Below are 15,878 nucleotides of genomic sequence, written 5' to 3' on the forward strand. Positions count from 1 at the left end.
CAAAAGGAAAAGTAAATTTGTTATTTTATTAGAGTGAAATTTTAAAGCGATGAAATAATTTCCGTATCTTCCAGAGTGCTTAATGTACTCTTGCAGTGTGAAATTTTCCCAGAGAATAACTCTGGCAAGCCAGAAGGTTTATTTAACTTAACGTACCAAACTGCAAACGTCAAATCAGAGGAAATGTTATTCAAGTCTTTGTCTAACAGGTGTGCTACTGTTGTAAATGGGCTTTTTTGTCCTTTGCTGTATGGTGTAACTACACAGCGTTTTACATAATTATATAGCAACTACCACAATTCATTTTTAACACAACAAATAATTAAAACAGTCTAGAAGAAAGGCACTAGAGAGATTTAGTTTCACTGTCCTTAAAAATGACTCAGTGACTATAGAAGACCTTCTTTTCAAATTCTTCATCTGCAAAATCAGAATTCACTGCTAACTCCATATTGACTCTGCAGGTATTTTGTAAAGATAAATAAGAATATCTGTGATGTATTTTAAATTATGAGAAGAAGGTATCCAAAATTATTCAGTATAAAATGTTATGGTATTCTTGCCAATTTGCACATGTCTACTTATTTGCATTATATTACAATTGTGTATATGTTTTTACCTTTCCTTTGAAATCCTAAATATGATGAGAGGTAGAATATTATATTTGAGAATTTGAATAGCTGTTTGTGTCCCTATACTTCTGTGGCGACTATCTCTGCTCCCATGAATCCTCATCTCTACAGAGAGGACTTGGAAGAGCTGCTGTAAGTTAGGTCCACATCGATTTTGCAATGATCAGACGTGGTTGCTGTATCTTCCCACTGGACTGTAAGCTTCTCGAAAGAAGAGACTATGTCTCTTGCTTACCTTTGGACATTCACCACATGACCAATAATAGATGCTCATTAAATAGTAACTGACTAAATAAATATCCCATTGGTGAGGTGATTAAATGGTCTTTGATGTTCTTGTTCTAAATTGCACAGCTATCAGAGACAAAGTCAATTTGAATTTATCTAAAATTTCCTTCCATTATGATCCCTTTCCAAAGAATAGTCTCTCCTAATAATTGCAAATATCTGACATCAGTGCCATCTCTCCACCCCTGTGAGCACAGATGGCTTTTCATAGGTTATGGCACTTTCTCCTGACAAGTGCAGATGAAGTCCCAGAATTCCTCTTCATGTCCTCTAAGAAGCCACTTTGGATTGTCAGAATAGTTGAAACGTAATTGCCTTCCCTGTTATTGTGACAAAGTGAGATGACTAACAGGATTGATAATATTTGCCTTTAATATTTTCCCACTTCTGTGATTAAAATACAGTTGACCCTTGAACAATAAGGGGGTGATGGGTGCTGACCCCTTGCATAGTCTAGAATCCATATGTAACTTTGGACTCCCCACAGCTTAGCTACTAACTGCCTCCTATTGAAGCCTTAATGATAATATAAACAGTCAGTTAACCATATACTTTGTATGTTATATGTAGATCAACATACATTTTATGCATTCATGACATAACTTTTGTTTATTTTTTTAATATTTCTAGACTGTGGTTCATTTCCTAGCTTTTTTCAAAATTTGCAAATCTCCGAAAAATTTTCCAATGTTTTTATTGAAAAAAATCCACATATAGGTGTGCCCATGAACTCAAACCCATGTTGTTCAAGGGTCAACTGTACTTAAAGTCCTAAGATGAAATAAACATACTTTAAATATAGAGGGTCCATGAAACTACAGAGTAAAGGCCCCTGGGTCAAACAAACCCTCCCCAGGAATACTTATTTTGGGCATTTAACTTTTCTATGGGATCAAAAATTTGTAGATATTAAATCTTCGCTCATTGCTACTGTGTATTACCATAGCAGTGGGGCCATAAGAATATTTTTCCAAAGTCAGCTTCTATTTCATTTTGGCTGGTTACTGTAGTTGTGTCTGTTTAATCAGTACCAGGTTCATGAGCAGTTCGGGGCGGGGTGGGGGGAGAAGAACACTCAGGGGGAAAGGATGGAAAATGACAGCTGAGCAGTTTGTATATATCTTCAAGGGAAGTGAAAAATGTCAGGGAAAACTATGTGAAGATAAAAACAGAACCTTTTTGTTATTTTCTTCTCAAAGTAAGTCATGACAAGATGAGAACAATTTAGGCAAATTAGTATAATGCACTGATCTCTCAGGGTTAATATGATATATAGATAATGATACATATTATCCCTCCATGGAGGTTTGAGCTGAGATCCAGAGAAGTTAACAAAGTTTCACAAGTTGACAGCAGCCAGTGAGAAAGCTGAGTCTCTCATCCCTGTGTGCAGGTTTCTAGTGTAATGTCCTTTCCACAGGGCTCAGTGGGCAGTTTGGTTTACATTTGTTGTAGGAAGAAGCTATGCAGAGGGAGAGATAAAGCCTAGTTAGCAATTTACATTCTCAGAGCTGGACTCTTATCATGGAATGTCAGAAAAGCAAATGAGTAGGTGTAATAAAATTATATTTCATTGCTCTTGAGTGATAACTGTGTTTTTGAAGATTTAGTTTCTATGTTATGATTAAGTAGGACGTAGTTACTCTAAAGGAAGAAAACAAAGTGATTTTTTTTTTTCATAATATGAAAGTGAATTACTGCACAGCCAACCCTTGATTAACCATACAAGAATTAACCAGGTTGTGAAATATTTTGGACTTTCTTCCTGTCCTTCAGTTGGTCTCACTTGTTCTAACTGGGCCCTGGGGTGAGGCAGGTACAGATAAGGTGAATGATGGTTCATAGGTAAGAATGTGACTGCAACTGGCTTTGCTTGGTAACTAAAGGACTTGTTCTATAGATTGTTAGGACCAATTGAATAAATCTATCCAATTCTCTGCATCCCTGCTGCCATATCTCAGTCCAAACCACGAGCATCTTTCACTACAATGGTCTCATTTCCTGTTATTCGTTCCTTGTCCCTCCTAATCTATCATCTACATTGCAGCTTGTGTCATTGATTAAAATTTAATTCTGATTATGTCATCCTGTGGCTTAAATCTTTGACTTGCCTATGCCTATAGCAGTAAATTCATATTCTACCATTTGGTTTACAGGCCCTTCTTTAATTTGGTTTAAAGTTTCTCTTTACTTCTCTGGTCTTACCTGTCACTATAGATCTCTTCACTTTTCTAATTTTGTCTCTCCTGGATGTCTTAACAAATGGCTCCTCTATCTCCGTTCACCTGGTAGAGGTCACTGATGTAATCTTTCTAAAAGGCAAAAACAATTTTATCACTTTCTGGCTTAACATCCCCAATGAATTACCACCAGTATTATAATTAAGTCCTATCATTTAACATTGCCTTTAAAATCACTTATCATTTAGTTAACACTGTTGCCTCAGCACATTGTTTTCCTTTGATCTGGGATAGCCTCCTCCACTTGGTAGTTTACTACATCCAGCTTTTCTTTCTTATCTAGCTTATCCTTAACTTAGCCAAAACATCTCCTTGCCTGAGAATTCCACAGTTTTAACCAAAAGCCATTATTATATTTACATACCTGTAGAATTCATTCATTCTTTTCATTCATTCATCAAAGCTTTATTGACTGCCCACTCTGTACCAGGCACAGGCGAGGCAAATTGAACAGGATATTTTGACCTACAAAAATGGTACTTTTGGGAGTTCATGTCGTGGCTCAGTGGTTAACGAATTCGACTAGGAACCATGAGGTTGCGGGTTTGGTTCCTGGCCTTATTTAGTGGGTTAAGGATCTGGCGTTGCCGTGAGCTGTGGTGCAGGTTGCAGACGAGGCTCGAATCCCGCATTGTTGTGGCTCTGGCGTAGACTGGCGGCTACAGCTCCGATTGGACCCCTAGCCTGGGAACCTCCATATGCCATGGGAGTGGCCCTAGAAAAGGCAAAAAGACCAAAAAAAAAAAAAAAAAAAAAAAAAACCAACAAAACAAAACAAAAAAAATGGTACTTTTGTATAGTTGGAACTAATAGATAAAAATCTTTGCAAAAAAAAAAAAAAAAAGGAGTTCCCGTCATGGCGCAGTAGTTAACGAATCCGACTAGGAACCATGAGGTTGTGGGTTCGGTCCCTGCCCTTGCTCAGTGGGTTAACGATCTGGCGTTGCCGTGAGCTGTGGTGTAGGTTGCAGACACGGCTCGGATCCCGTGTTGCTGTGGCTCTGGTGTAGGCCGGTGGCTATGGCTCCGATTCAACCCCTAGCCTGGGAATCTCCACATGCTGCGGGAGGGGCCCAAGAAATAGCAAAAAAAAAGACAAAAAAATAAAAAAAAATCTTTGCCCTCATGCAACTTATGTTCTTGGAAAAAAAGACAGCAAGAAGCAAAATGAATAAGTAAAGCATACCTTTTGTTAAATGGTAATAAATGTATGGGAAACAATAAAGCAAGGATGGAGAAGAGAGTCCTGAGGTGGGAGGGATGATGTTTCAGAGCAGAAAGATATTTGAAAAAATATTTAAAGGAAGAAAGAGAATGAGCTGGGGAGATATCTAGGGAAAAACTCAAAAGCTTTGACTAGATATTTATAGGGATTTGGGAGTTCCTGTAAAAATGTGGGCTTTTATTCTGAGATGGGAAGACATTGGAGGAGGAAGAGTGATATGATTTGACATTCATTTTAATAGGAGCATTTTGGTTGCTATGTAGAGAATAGGCTGAGTGGAGTAAGGGACAAGATATCAGTCGGAAATATGAGCATTTGGATTCTGGATATATATGTTTATATGTATCCATTTATATTTATACCCATATTTATTTATATTTATGTCCTTGTATATTTATATCCATATATATTATGTATATATATATATATATATATATATATTTTGAATCAGAGCTATGGAGCTACAGTTGCTGGCCTACACCATAGTTATAGCAATGCAAGATCTGAGCCGTGTTGCGACCTACACCGCAGCTCACGTCAATGCTGGATCCTTAACCCAGTGAATGAGGCCAGGGGTTGAACCCACATCCTTATCCATTCTAGTCGAGTTCATAACCACTGAGTCGGATGGAAACTCTTCCCAAATTTTTAAAATGGTAAAACATTTAATTCTTTATTCAATAGTGAGTTCAACTAATAATTGGTATGATATAGGAAACAAAACAAATATTTCTCTTTAAAAAAATTTTATTTTAGGGAATTCCCATATGGCTATGGTGTAGGCCAGCAGCTATAGCTCCAATTCAACCTGTGGCCTGGAAACTTCTGTATACTGTGGGTGTGGTCCTAAACAAACAAACAAAAACAATTATTTTAATTAGAGTATAATTGATTCACAGTATTGTGTCAATTTCTGTACAGCATAGTGACACAATCATATATACATATTCATTCTTTCTCTCATACTGTCTTCCGTCATGTTCTATCTCATGACACTGGATATATAGTTTCCTCTGCTGTACAGTAGGGCCTCATTGCTTATGTAATAGGTGGCATATGTTTAAGGTAGGTCCAAAAGGATTTGAAGACCACTTGAACAAGGGAGTGTGAGAGAAAGAGGGAAAAAAAGGATGGTGTTGAAGTATTGGGCTTGGGCACCTGGATGGAAAGACTTCAGGAGGGGCATGTGTGTGTTTGAGAGAGAAAGAGAAAGAAAAGAAAGGAAGGAAGGGAGAGAGGCATCAGGTGCTTGGATTTCAGGCATATTAAGTTTGAGATGCTTGTTAGATCTCCAAGTAGAGATAGCCAGTGGGCAGTTGGAAGTCTGGAATTATGGGGTAGGTTTTCAGCATCTAATATTTGTAACCGCGAGACGATGTTATCACCAAGGGATTGAGTGTAGACAGAAAAATGAAGATGTCTGTGGATGGGGACCTGGGACCCTCCACCATTAAGAAGTGAGGGGGAAGAGGGAGAGAATGAGGATGAATTAGTCAGAAGAAGGAGGAGGTGTGGTCAACCAGGTAGAAGGAAAGTGAGATAGAAACCAAGTGAAGAAAGTGTTTGATAGAGGGGGAATGACCAACTGTGTTAACTGCTGTGTTGAAGCCTGGGAACTAATGATTGGATTTGGCATCCTGGGGCCATTTAAAATGATGAGGAGAGAAATTTTAGTAGAGTAGTGGAAAGGCAGTGTTGCAGGAGAGAAATTTTAGTAGAGTAGTGGAAAGGCAGTGTTCCATCAAGGGAGACTGGGAGTATAAATGGGCAACCACTCTATTCATACTTTTGGTTTTAGGATGTTAATGCTCCTTTTCATTCTCAAACTGTTGTAGTTTGCATGTTAATTTATATGTTAATCCTAACTCTTTCAAGGACCATTGCTGGAAACTAAAGCTGGAGGAACCTTGGTCAACAAAGATTTTATTTTAAACCTAGGAAACAATACAGAGTATTTGCTGAGGGAAATGATCCAATCTGGAGGCATATATTGATGATATAGGAAACAAAGGGGAGAATATAGAGAATTATGTCTGAAAAGGCAGGAAGGGATAGAATGTGGAGGGTTTGGCCTTGGATAGGAGTGCAGGCCTTTGTAATGGGAGTTCTTCCCATAATATTCCAGGACTTCATCCTTCGTAATGGGAGGGAAGGCAGAATGCAGTTACATTTCTCATGTTGTATTTGGCTGTTGATTTATTTGCTTGTTTCCCCACATATTGTGAACCTCTTAAGAGCAGTAAGAGTAAATGTTTTGTTTATTTTGTGGCAGAAGTTTTTATTGTTCTGTTCTCTATAATGCCTGGCACTCAGCAGACATGCAATAAATGTTTGAATGAACAAATGAAGACACTGTACTAAGCATGTGGATGTTTTATCTTCTCACTCAGATTGGCTCATTTCCATCAAATCTTGACAACCAGATTGATTTAATTGTTCTTCTCTTATCTAGGCCCACAGATAGCTTGACTAACTGGTAGAGCTGATTGTTAGGAGAGCTGTTTCTATGAAAATCTCTGATGCTTCCTAAGAGTAAAATCAGTGACCTTTTGCTACATTATTTTGCAGTGTTCCTGGTTATGCTTTTAACTTGTTTACTGTTCACTCACCTTGAACCTTCTGAAAGCTATACATTCTCCTCAGAATTAATTTGACATTCATAGTGTACCATTCATATGGCATGTATCACTACCTAATAAATGGGAAGCTCTTTGAGAATGGGAGTTACTATCTTTATTGCTCTTTGTTCCTAATAATGGTTTGTACCATCTTTGGTACATGAGAACATGTCTTCTTCATCGCTAAGGTAACAATGCTTAGTTCAGGCCCTTGTGCAAAGCTGATGCCAAATAAAGATTTATTGAATGAGTGAGTGCAAGAATGAATGATTCTTGTCTGTGGTGTATGCTGTCTGGTCACAGACCAGATCTTCCTTCCTGTTTGGTGTGTTTATTACCCAGCTTTCACTGTTTTGCTTCTAATAGCTCACACCTGAGCTCTTCTCCAAAGGCCTTTCCTTGGGCCACTGGAGTTACATCATCCAGATGCACCAAGAACAGGAAGTGCCTGGGATTTAATGTCTTCCCCTTGGTAACCAGGATCCAATGAGTGAGGTGCAAGAATATGGAAGCTGTCTTGCCTTAAGGCAGCACAAACTCACCAGTGCAATTTACACTTTAGAGCTCCCTGTAGGATTAGGCTGAGGCCAAGACTTCACCTTGAAATTACACTTTTGCTTGGCTTTTTATGCTCCTTTATATTGCTTTCCCTGCTCCCTTGTAGGTTTCTCCTTGAGAACACTTCCTGCATAAACCACATGTACACTCATACTTTCCTTAGGGTCTGCTTTTTGGGAACTTAAGACTGTGTGTGCATGTTTATAAGCAGTTGATATCAGGGGTAGGGGATCCTAACTACTGTCTCTCTGAGAGTGTTAGGTTCTGTTACTGTGGGTGATGTCTCCTGATAGTTTTTGGTTTTATACTCCTGCCAACCAGAACCGTAGGTGACTGTGAGCTACATTTGATATTTCATTTGATTGTCAGGTGGGAAATCATTTCACAATTTGATAATTGTTATTGAATTTAGTAAATGTCTTATTGAATTACAGGCCTTGCTAACAGCCTCAGAATGTAGTTTCTTTGACTTTATATCCTTTTTGATTATATATCATCTCTCTTCCCTTTCAGCAAGGATAATAAAGAGTTAATTGTATAATTAATTTCTATATGATTGAGCATAGCCTCCTTTTGTCTTCCTGCTGATATAAATATCCATTTCCACATACCAAATAAACCATTTACTCTTTTTTAGGGATTTTCAAAGAACACAAACTCCTTTATCTGTAAAATGGGATTGGAAGTAATGTGTTTTAGAACTTAAAAGCACTTTAGCAACCAGCTGGTGGCCAACACCTTCATTTTATAAATGAGAACATTTGAGACCCAAAGAGGTTAAGTAATTTGTTCAGTATCCCCCAGCTTGGTTAGTGACAAAGCAGGACTAAAATGCAACTCCCAGGCTATGGCATTCTCCACTACTCCATAAAATATATATTTCTTATTCACAGAATTGATATGAGGATTAGAGACCACATCTGTGAAAAATAGATTTAGCCTTTGGAAAGAAAGATGCTGGATAGCTTTATGAAAGCTTTAAGAGAAAACTAATCTCATTTTAACCTTTTCTGTACAAGTGTTAGTTTTGTTCAGTTTTATGTTATTTGCCTCAGGCTCCTTTTTGGCCAAGGACTAGATAATATACAATGCTTGATACAATATTAAGTATACCGATTATGTTAGAAATATGCATTCCTTCAGCTGGTTTTGAAGCAGGGAACAGTTGTAGACAGACTTCCAGGATGGCAGTTGTTTCAGTACATGAAGTTTTTACTTTGCATATTGGGAGTAGTTGGATAGTTGGTTCCAAAAAAAAGAAGAAGCATAAATTATATTTTTGTTTAGCCTAGTAATACTTCCAAAGCTTGATGCAATATATCTTTAACAAACCATGAATTTTCTCTCCCGCTGAGCCACCGTATCCTGCTTGCTTTCAACATAGTCAGGGAACCATTATACTAATCCACCGTACCTTCATATCTCTAGCAAGCACATGTAAGTGATAACTTTGAATATTTATTTTGATACAAGGTGTATAAATCTCTATATCATCTTATAAAGCTGGGAAATTGTTACTTGCTCAAGTCGGTTACTTTAATTGTTCAAGTTTGCTTCTTTCAGCCACAGCATGCTTTGATATATGAACAAGAAGGCTGTTTAATTTTTGTAGTATTCAAAGTGATTTGTGTAGATTCATCTATGCAGGGAAGATAAAACTTGAGTATCAAAAGGCTAAAGCGACTTTTATATATATTTTTAATTAGGTACGATTATATGCAAGACCTGATGCGATCAGAAGAGGATCTGGGGACTACGCTCTCCATATAACAAAGAGATTAATAGAGTTTTACGAAGACTACTTTAAAGTGCCCTATTCCTTGCCAAAACTAGGTAAGAATTTTCTTGATTATTTTGTTGGAAGGGCTCCTTGAAGGTGGAATTTCTTCTTCATGCATTTCTTTGAGGCATCCAGAAGCATGAAAATTCCTAGGGTTATGTTTTTAGAGAAGATGAGCATGGAAAATAGTTTCTTCTGAAGAGGTAAAAAATACAATTCAGTTTCCGAAGACTTGCCAAAAAGCCCTCATAGGAATTAAAAAAGGTGTTATGTAAGTTTGAGATTCCAAAAAATAACCCAAATAGCTCATATTTGTTGAATAAGTCCTGTGGAGGGTGTGCTTCCCAACATCTTGTTTAATCCTCACAACTGCCCTGTGGGTAGGTACTGTCAGAACATCTTCCGCAAAAGGGAGTTGAGACCTGGGAGTCTTCCATTTACTCAGACAGTCAATAAAAGAAGTTGAGTGGGATTTCAAGCTAGGTCTTGGTGACTCCCAGAACTATTCAGTATTTTGGCTCTCATTGTTTAGTTTCTGTTTCTTAATTCTCAGATGTCAGACCTTAACATGTTAATTCTCCCTCAGATTATTTTTGTTCAGTCATATTTTGAATACACAGATATCATAAATAGGATAAAAACAAGAGAAGGGAAACTGCAATGATGGAGGTTATGTTCACCATAAATATGTGTACCTTTCTTCCTTTTACAAAGAGAGTAGTTTCAAGAATTATTTGTTGAATGAATAAATGAGTGAGTTTTGTTATCCTAATTTGAATGAAGCTGCTGCTTTTGCAAGGAGCAAACTATGACTTTCCAGGATATTAGAAAGGGTATATATTAGCCTTAAAAATGCTGAAGTTATTTTTTTCTTCTCAGAAAGCCTGTTTTGAGATATTACATCACAACAATTTTTTGGTCCCCTCCCCCTCCTCCTTTATCCATTTTCCTTTCCAAGAGCATTTTTGATCATCATCCACATAAAAATTATTGCTCATTTACAAAAATAAAGTGCTTACCCGATCAAAAGTATTAGCATTTGAACCACAGGTTCCCTTCTCTGGAGATGGGCCTATTTCACTGAAGTACCTGCCTGCTGTGCAGCTTTTTTGGTCTTAGAGGCAGTGATTCAGAAAGTAGATGGAATAGTTGATATTGTTATCAATGGATATAGCATACAGTTTTGATGAGTGATATTATAAAATCCTGAGGTCTCTTGAAACATATGCTCTTGGAGTCCCTAAGATTTTATTCCAAATTAAAAAAAAAAATTTTTATGTCAAATAGGGTCTATGTTTTGTTTTGTTTTGTCCTGCCTTCTTTCTTTTCTTCTCTATATCAACCTCTCTATTAGAATCTGTTACACTGAAATCTCCCTGGTAGGCACCCAAGGCAGAAAGGAAGACCTGACCTCATTTGTGTGGGTGGGGGTGACACTGTTCTCTATTCCAGGTAAAACAGTCTGGAACTTCCCAGCTTGACCCTAATGTAAAATTCACGAGTGCTTGTGTTGCAGGTTCAGCAAGAGAAATAAAATGTGGATCTTTGTCCCCTTCAGACCAGTAATTAGTAGAAGAACTCAATTTATAACTTCAGGGGGTTCCATGTAACTGTCAGCTTGCAGCAGGAAGCATTTCTGTTCCTCTCTTTCACTCACAATTGAACCATACGGACTTTCATCTGTAGAAAAGAGCTTTGTTCACTGTTATTATTACTTGTTAAGCTACCTTATGGTGTATATAATTGAATGATTTGACTTACCCCAGCACACTCCTTTTTATGTATCTAGGGCAGTTACCACAGGCCCTGCACTTTGTAAAATATCTCTCAAAGCTCTTATTATTTAATATACATATAGATACTTTGATCTACATGCTAATGGATTTATAAGTATGCTTTCTAAATACTCCTTACATAAAAATTCCAAAGCACAGAAACATTTTTACAAATCCTTAAATTTTTTTTTGTATGTTACAAATTATATTTTAAATGAATTCTGTGGAAACTCAGTCTTTGTAGATGATGAATGTAGATTTCTTAGGTATCAGCTGCATCTGCCTTGCCTTTTCAGATCTATTTAGGTGGTTTCTAAGATACTATTCTACCTCTCCCTTCCTCCTTCCTTCCCTGTCCTTCCCTCTCCCTCCCTCCCTTTCCTCCTTCTTTCCCTTATTTATTTATTTATTTATTTTTTGCGATTAGGTTGAATACACTGTAGGGCAGTGGTGCTCCATGGTGGGGTGATTTTGCCCCTCAGAGGCACTTAGCAACATCTGGAAACATTTTTGTTTCTCCTAACTCAAGGAGCACTGGTAGAGTATGTACCACTGGCATTTAGTGGATAGAGAGAGGCCAGGGACACTGCTAAATATCCTACAATGCACAGGATAGCCTCCCACAACAAAGAGTTATCTAGCTCGAAATGTTAATAATGCTGAGATGGAGAGACCCTGTTGTAGGGGAAAAGAACAGAGGCATAAAAACAGTTAAGAGGCTATGGCAAAATGCAGGCAGCATTTGACAGTTGCCTGGACTGGGATGTTAAGAGTGAGGTAGTCAGGAGTGGTCCAATTCTAGATATATGTTGAAAGCAGAGATGACAAATTTGCTGATGAATTGGATGTGGGAAAAAGAGGTACCATGAGTGATTCCAAGGTTTTAAGCCTAAGAACTAGAAGGATGGAACTGCCATTGACTGAGACAGAAGGATTGTGGAAAGAGATAATTTTAAAGACTGATGTGTCTATTAAACATTCAGGTGGCAGCTTGATGTATGTAAGAAATTCAAGTAGACAGTTGAATTTATAAATATGGAGCTTGGTTGAGAAATCCAGCTAGAGATACGTATTTGCTGGCACACTATGATGTATAAAGCCATGGGACTGGATGGGACCACCAAGGCTGTGTGAGCAGATAGAAAAGACAACTCTCCACCAATTGGCGGGCCTCTGCTGCATCTTTGCAGGGGATGTGCCCATGTGTGAACGTCAGGGCATTACATTCCAAACCCCGCCTCCAGCCAGCTCTAAAAATGTGATACTGAATCCTTCTTTTCTTAAAAATCACTTTGCTGTCCTGTGATTAAACTCAGCCATATCTTCTTTCTTCCCAAGTTCATTTCTAATGCTGAATAGTTTAACTTTCTCTGCCCTTTTATCATCTCGTGCTAGCTCACCGCTAACAATTCGAGTTTCCACTCCAAATAGTTTATCCGAGTTGTTCCTTATGAGGAATTCTGATTCTTGCTGTTGGGATGATAATTGATTCTCCTTGTTGCACAAGGATATCCCTTTAACATTTTAAAACCCAGATAGGCAGGCATGGATGCTGTGTAAAGATTTGTTTCTAAAATCTTTCTATTAGGTAATTAGAACTATTAGTATGAGGTTTGTAGAGATTTCCTCTTCCTTGCTGTTAAGTTGCAATGTGAGGTATAGAGTCTACTTGATACAATCCAGCGACACTTTCTGTAGCTATGTGCCCTATTTTCATGAGAATTTGAGACATGGAGGTTCACATTTAAAAAGAAGATTGTAGACATATAATCTTTCCTCTTATCCTCAAAACATTTTGACCACAACTACAAAAACAAGTGGGTTTGTGTTTATTATACATGGACCACTCTTAAGGACTTTGGACATTCTAGCCCATTTAGTCTTTATTACAGCTTTTTGAAGTAGTGGCTGTTATTTTCCCGTTTCCCAGGTGAGGAAATTTAGGCACTAAGTGACTAAGTAATGTACTCAGATCACACAGCAGGATTAGTAGATTTATAATTCCAACTCAGGCTCTGACTCCAGAGTCTTGAGATTTTGGTAAAATAGTTTCCAGAAATTTTGAGAATTCAGAGAATAAAATATGGGTCACCTTACTAAACTAGGTCATCTGTTTGCTAGAGGAATAAAATAGTTATTTTTGGTTAATTTCACATGGATGAAATATATGGTCTTTATAGAAAATTTGTTAAAAAATAAAGAAGCACATGCCTTACAACTCATAATTTCATCGAGCAGAAGATATATTAGGGTATTTTAAATTTTTTTTTTTTTTGTCTTTTTGACATTTTCTTGGGCCGCTCCTGCGGCATATGGAGGTTCCCAGGCTAGGGGTCTAATTGGAGCTGTAGTCGCTGGCCTATGCCAGAGCCACAGCAACGCGGGATCTGAGCCACGTCTGCAACCTACACCACAGCTCAGGGCAACACTGGATCCTTAACCCACTGAGCAAGGCCAGGAACCGAACCCAAAACCTCATGGTTCCTAGTCAGATTCGTTAACCACTGTGCCACGACAGAAACTCCAGGATAGATTTTTTTTTAAGTCAATTAGGTGGCAGATAAAGTGACTTAGATTTCGTATTGAAGTATTGTGTTCTTCATCCTGTTTAGATTTCAGTTAATTATGGCAGTAGTTTTCAGTTCTTTTGCTACTACTTTGTAATGTGTAAATCAATATGTTTTGTAAAGGAGTGGCTTGATTGCTTCCTTTTTAGGACACCATGCTTTTGTGAAGAATGTATTACTTCCCTGGAAGAGTACTCTGATTGTAGAGGGAGCACAGGTATTTTGTAACAAGAATTTCTGGCTTCCAGGTGGTTGTGATTTTGTTAAAGAGAGAGTATGATATTTACAGGAGTGAATGAATTAGAGACTCACACCATATGGAATATAATCAAACCCCAAAATTTCATAGGGCAAAAACTTAGTACCATGTTCAGGATGTCAGATCATCACACAGTGCTGTAGGCATGAAATGCACATAAAAAGAAGCCTTATCTTTACTTGAGTCCCGAAAAAAGAAACAAATGTAATCTGAGATGGAGAAGAAAGAGAGAGGTCATTTTGAGAACTGTGTAGTGAAGGAAGCCAAGGATGCTTTGGGTTCTCTCTCATGTTGGTGGAGTCTACTTATTTTTCTATGATGGAAAAGATAAACTCTGGCATAAATTTCCCTATTGAAGTTCATGAATAAGAGAGGCTACCTTTAATGGTTGGGTTTTGTTTAAGCTGTAACAAGATGCATTCATTTCTTCATTGTGACAATGATAAGGGAGGTGATGGTGATGATTTGCTATATGCAAGTAGTAAAGCTTTATAGTTATTTCCTTCTTAAAATATTTGCATTGACTTTTATATATTTCACTATCTGGTTCTGGATCTTTTTTCTTTAAGTAGTGGGTATATTTGTTTTTTATTTGAGGTGATGATCATGTAATACTATTCTCATTTTAATTATACATCTCATACTTGAATTATTGAGACTTAATTTTTTGAAATTATGATTTTTCTTAACCTCCTATGGATTAGGTAAATATTGAGTACTATATATATATATATTTTGTTGATAGCCTCAAGTAATACTGCTTTTTTAAAATGATTTTTTTTTTTTTTGTCTTTTTGCTATTTCTTGGGCCGCCCCTGTGGCATATGGAGGTTCCCAGGCTAGGGGTCCAATCGGAGCCATAGCCACCGGCCTACACCAGAGCCACAGCAACACGGGATCCGAGCCGTGTTTGCAACCTACACCACAGCTCACGGCAACGCCAGATCGTTAACCCACTGAGCAAGGCCAGGGACCGAACCCGCAACCTCATGGTTCCTAGTCGGATTCGTTAACCACTGCGCCACAATGGGAACTCCTTAAAATGATTTTTATTCTTTTCATTATAGTTGGTTTACAGTGTCATGTTAGTTTTCTACTGTTCAGCAAAGTGACCTAGTCTCTCTCTCTCTCTCCCTCTCACACACACGCACACACACACACACACATTCTTTTTCTCATATCATTCTCCATCATGTTCCATCACAAGTTCCCTGTGGTGTACAGCAGGATCTCATTGCTTATCCACTCCAGATGCAATAGTTTGCATCTATTAATCCCAAGCTCCCAGCCCATCCCACTCCCTCCTCCTCCCCCTTGGCAACCACAAGTCTGTTCTCTTAAGTTCATGCATTTCTTTTCTGCGGACTTTTAAAATGAAGACCATAAAGTAATACTACTTTTTAAAATAACATCTCTAGAAGCTCTTTATAGAGTTTGGTCTAATTGTGTATAATGTCTGTTCACTCTCAAGATGCTTCCTTGAGCCAGAATTCCTAAAAATATTGAATGTATGGAGCTATTTAATGACATGGTTTTTTGATGGAGGCTAACATAAAGATCTGTCTGTGGGTTAATGTTACTAGTAACATTTTTCAGGAATCAGATGAGGCCATTCTTTGTCTTCTTGTTTACCAGGTATTATGGATAAATAAATTTCTCCTAATGACTATCCATTCCCCCTCTTTGGAATCAAATGAATATAGTCTCCCAATTTTATGAAGGTAATTTATTTCTGAAAAACTGTTTGCGTGGTGATTTTCTCATCAACCCAAAGAGCTGTTATCATGTATTTTAATGGAAAATATTTTTTACATGTTCCTAACCTCCACTCTGACAACCATTTGTGCTGAAACAACACCAAATCCTATTAAAATGGACACAGTTACTTCAATATTTAACAGTTATTTTAACACAATTTAACAAGGCATTTTCCCCC

The 15,878-nt window shown here is 37.7% G+C and overlaps 1 protein-coding gene across 8 annotated transcripts in view; it reads left to right on the forward strand.

The window, feature by feature from the left end:
- TRHDE (thyrotropin releasing hormone degrading enzyme) overlaps nucleotides 1-15,878 on the forward strand; it is a 583,967-nt gene that overhangs the window by 304,145 nt on the left and 263,944 nt on the right. For all 8 annotated transcript variants that reach the window (XR_014803635.1, XM_084956344.1, XM_084956345.1 and 5 more), the window contains one exon: nucleotides 9,268-9,394. Coding sequence is in view for 7 of the 8 variants with exons in the window: in XM_084956344.1 (XP_084812470.1) it covers nucleotides 9,268-9,394 (127 nt within the window). In the remaining variant the exon portion in view is untranslated. The remainder of the gene's footprint in view (nucleotides 1-9,267; nucleotides 9,395-15,878) is intronic.

Source organism: Sus scrofa, chromosome 5 (genome assembly GCF_054392235.1).
Source record: "Sus scrofa isolate SSC_HxYL_T2T_F1_AM1 chromosome 5, Sscrofa_HxYL_maternal_Yorkshire_Landrace_v2.0, whole genome shotgun sequence".
NCBI lineage: Eukaryota > Metazoa > Chordata > Mammalia > Artiodactyla > Suidae > Sus > Sus scrofa.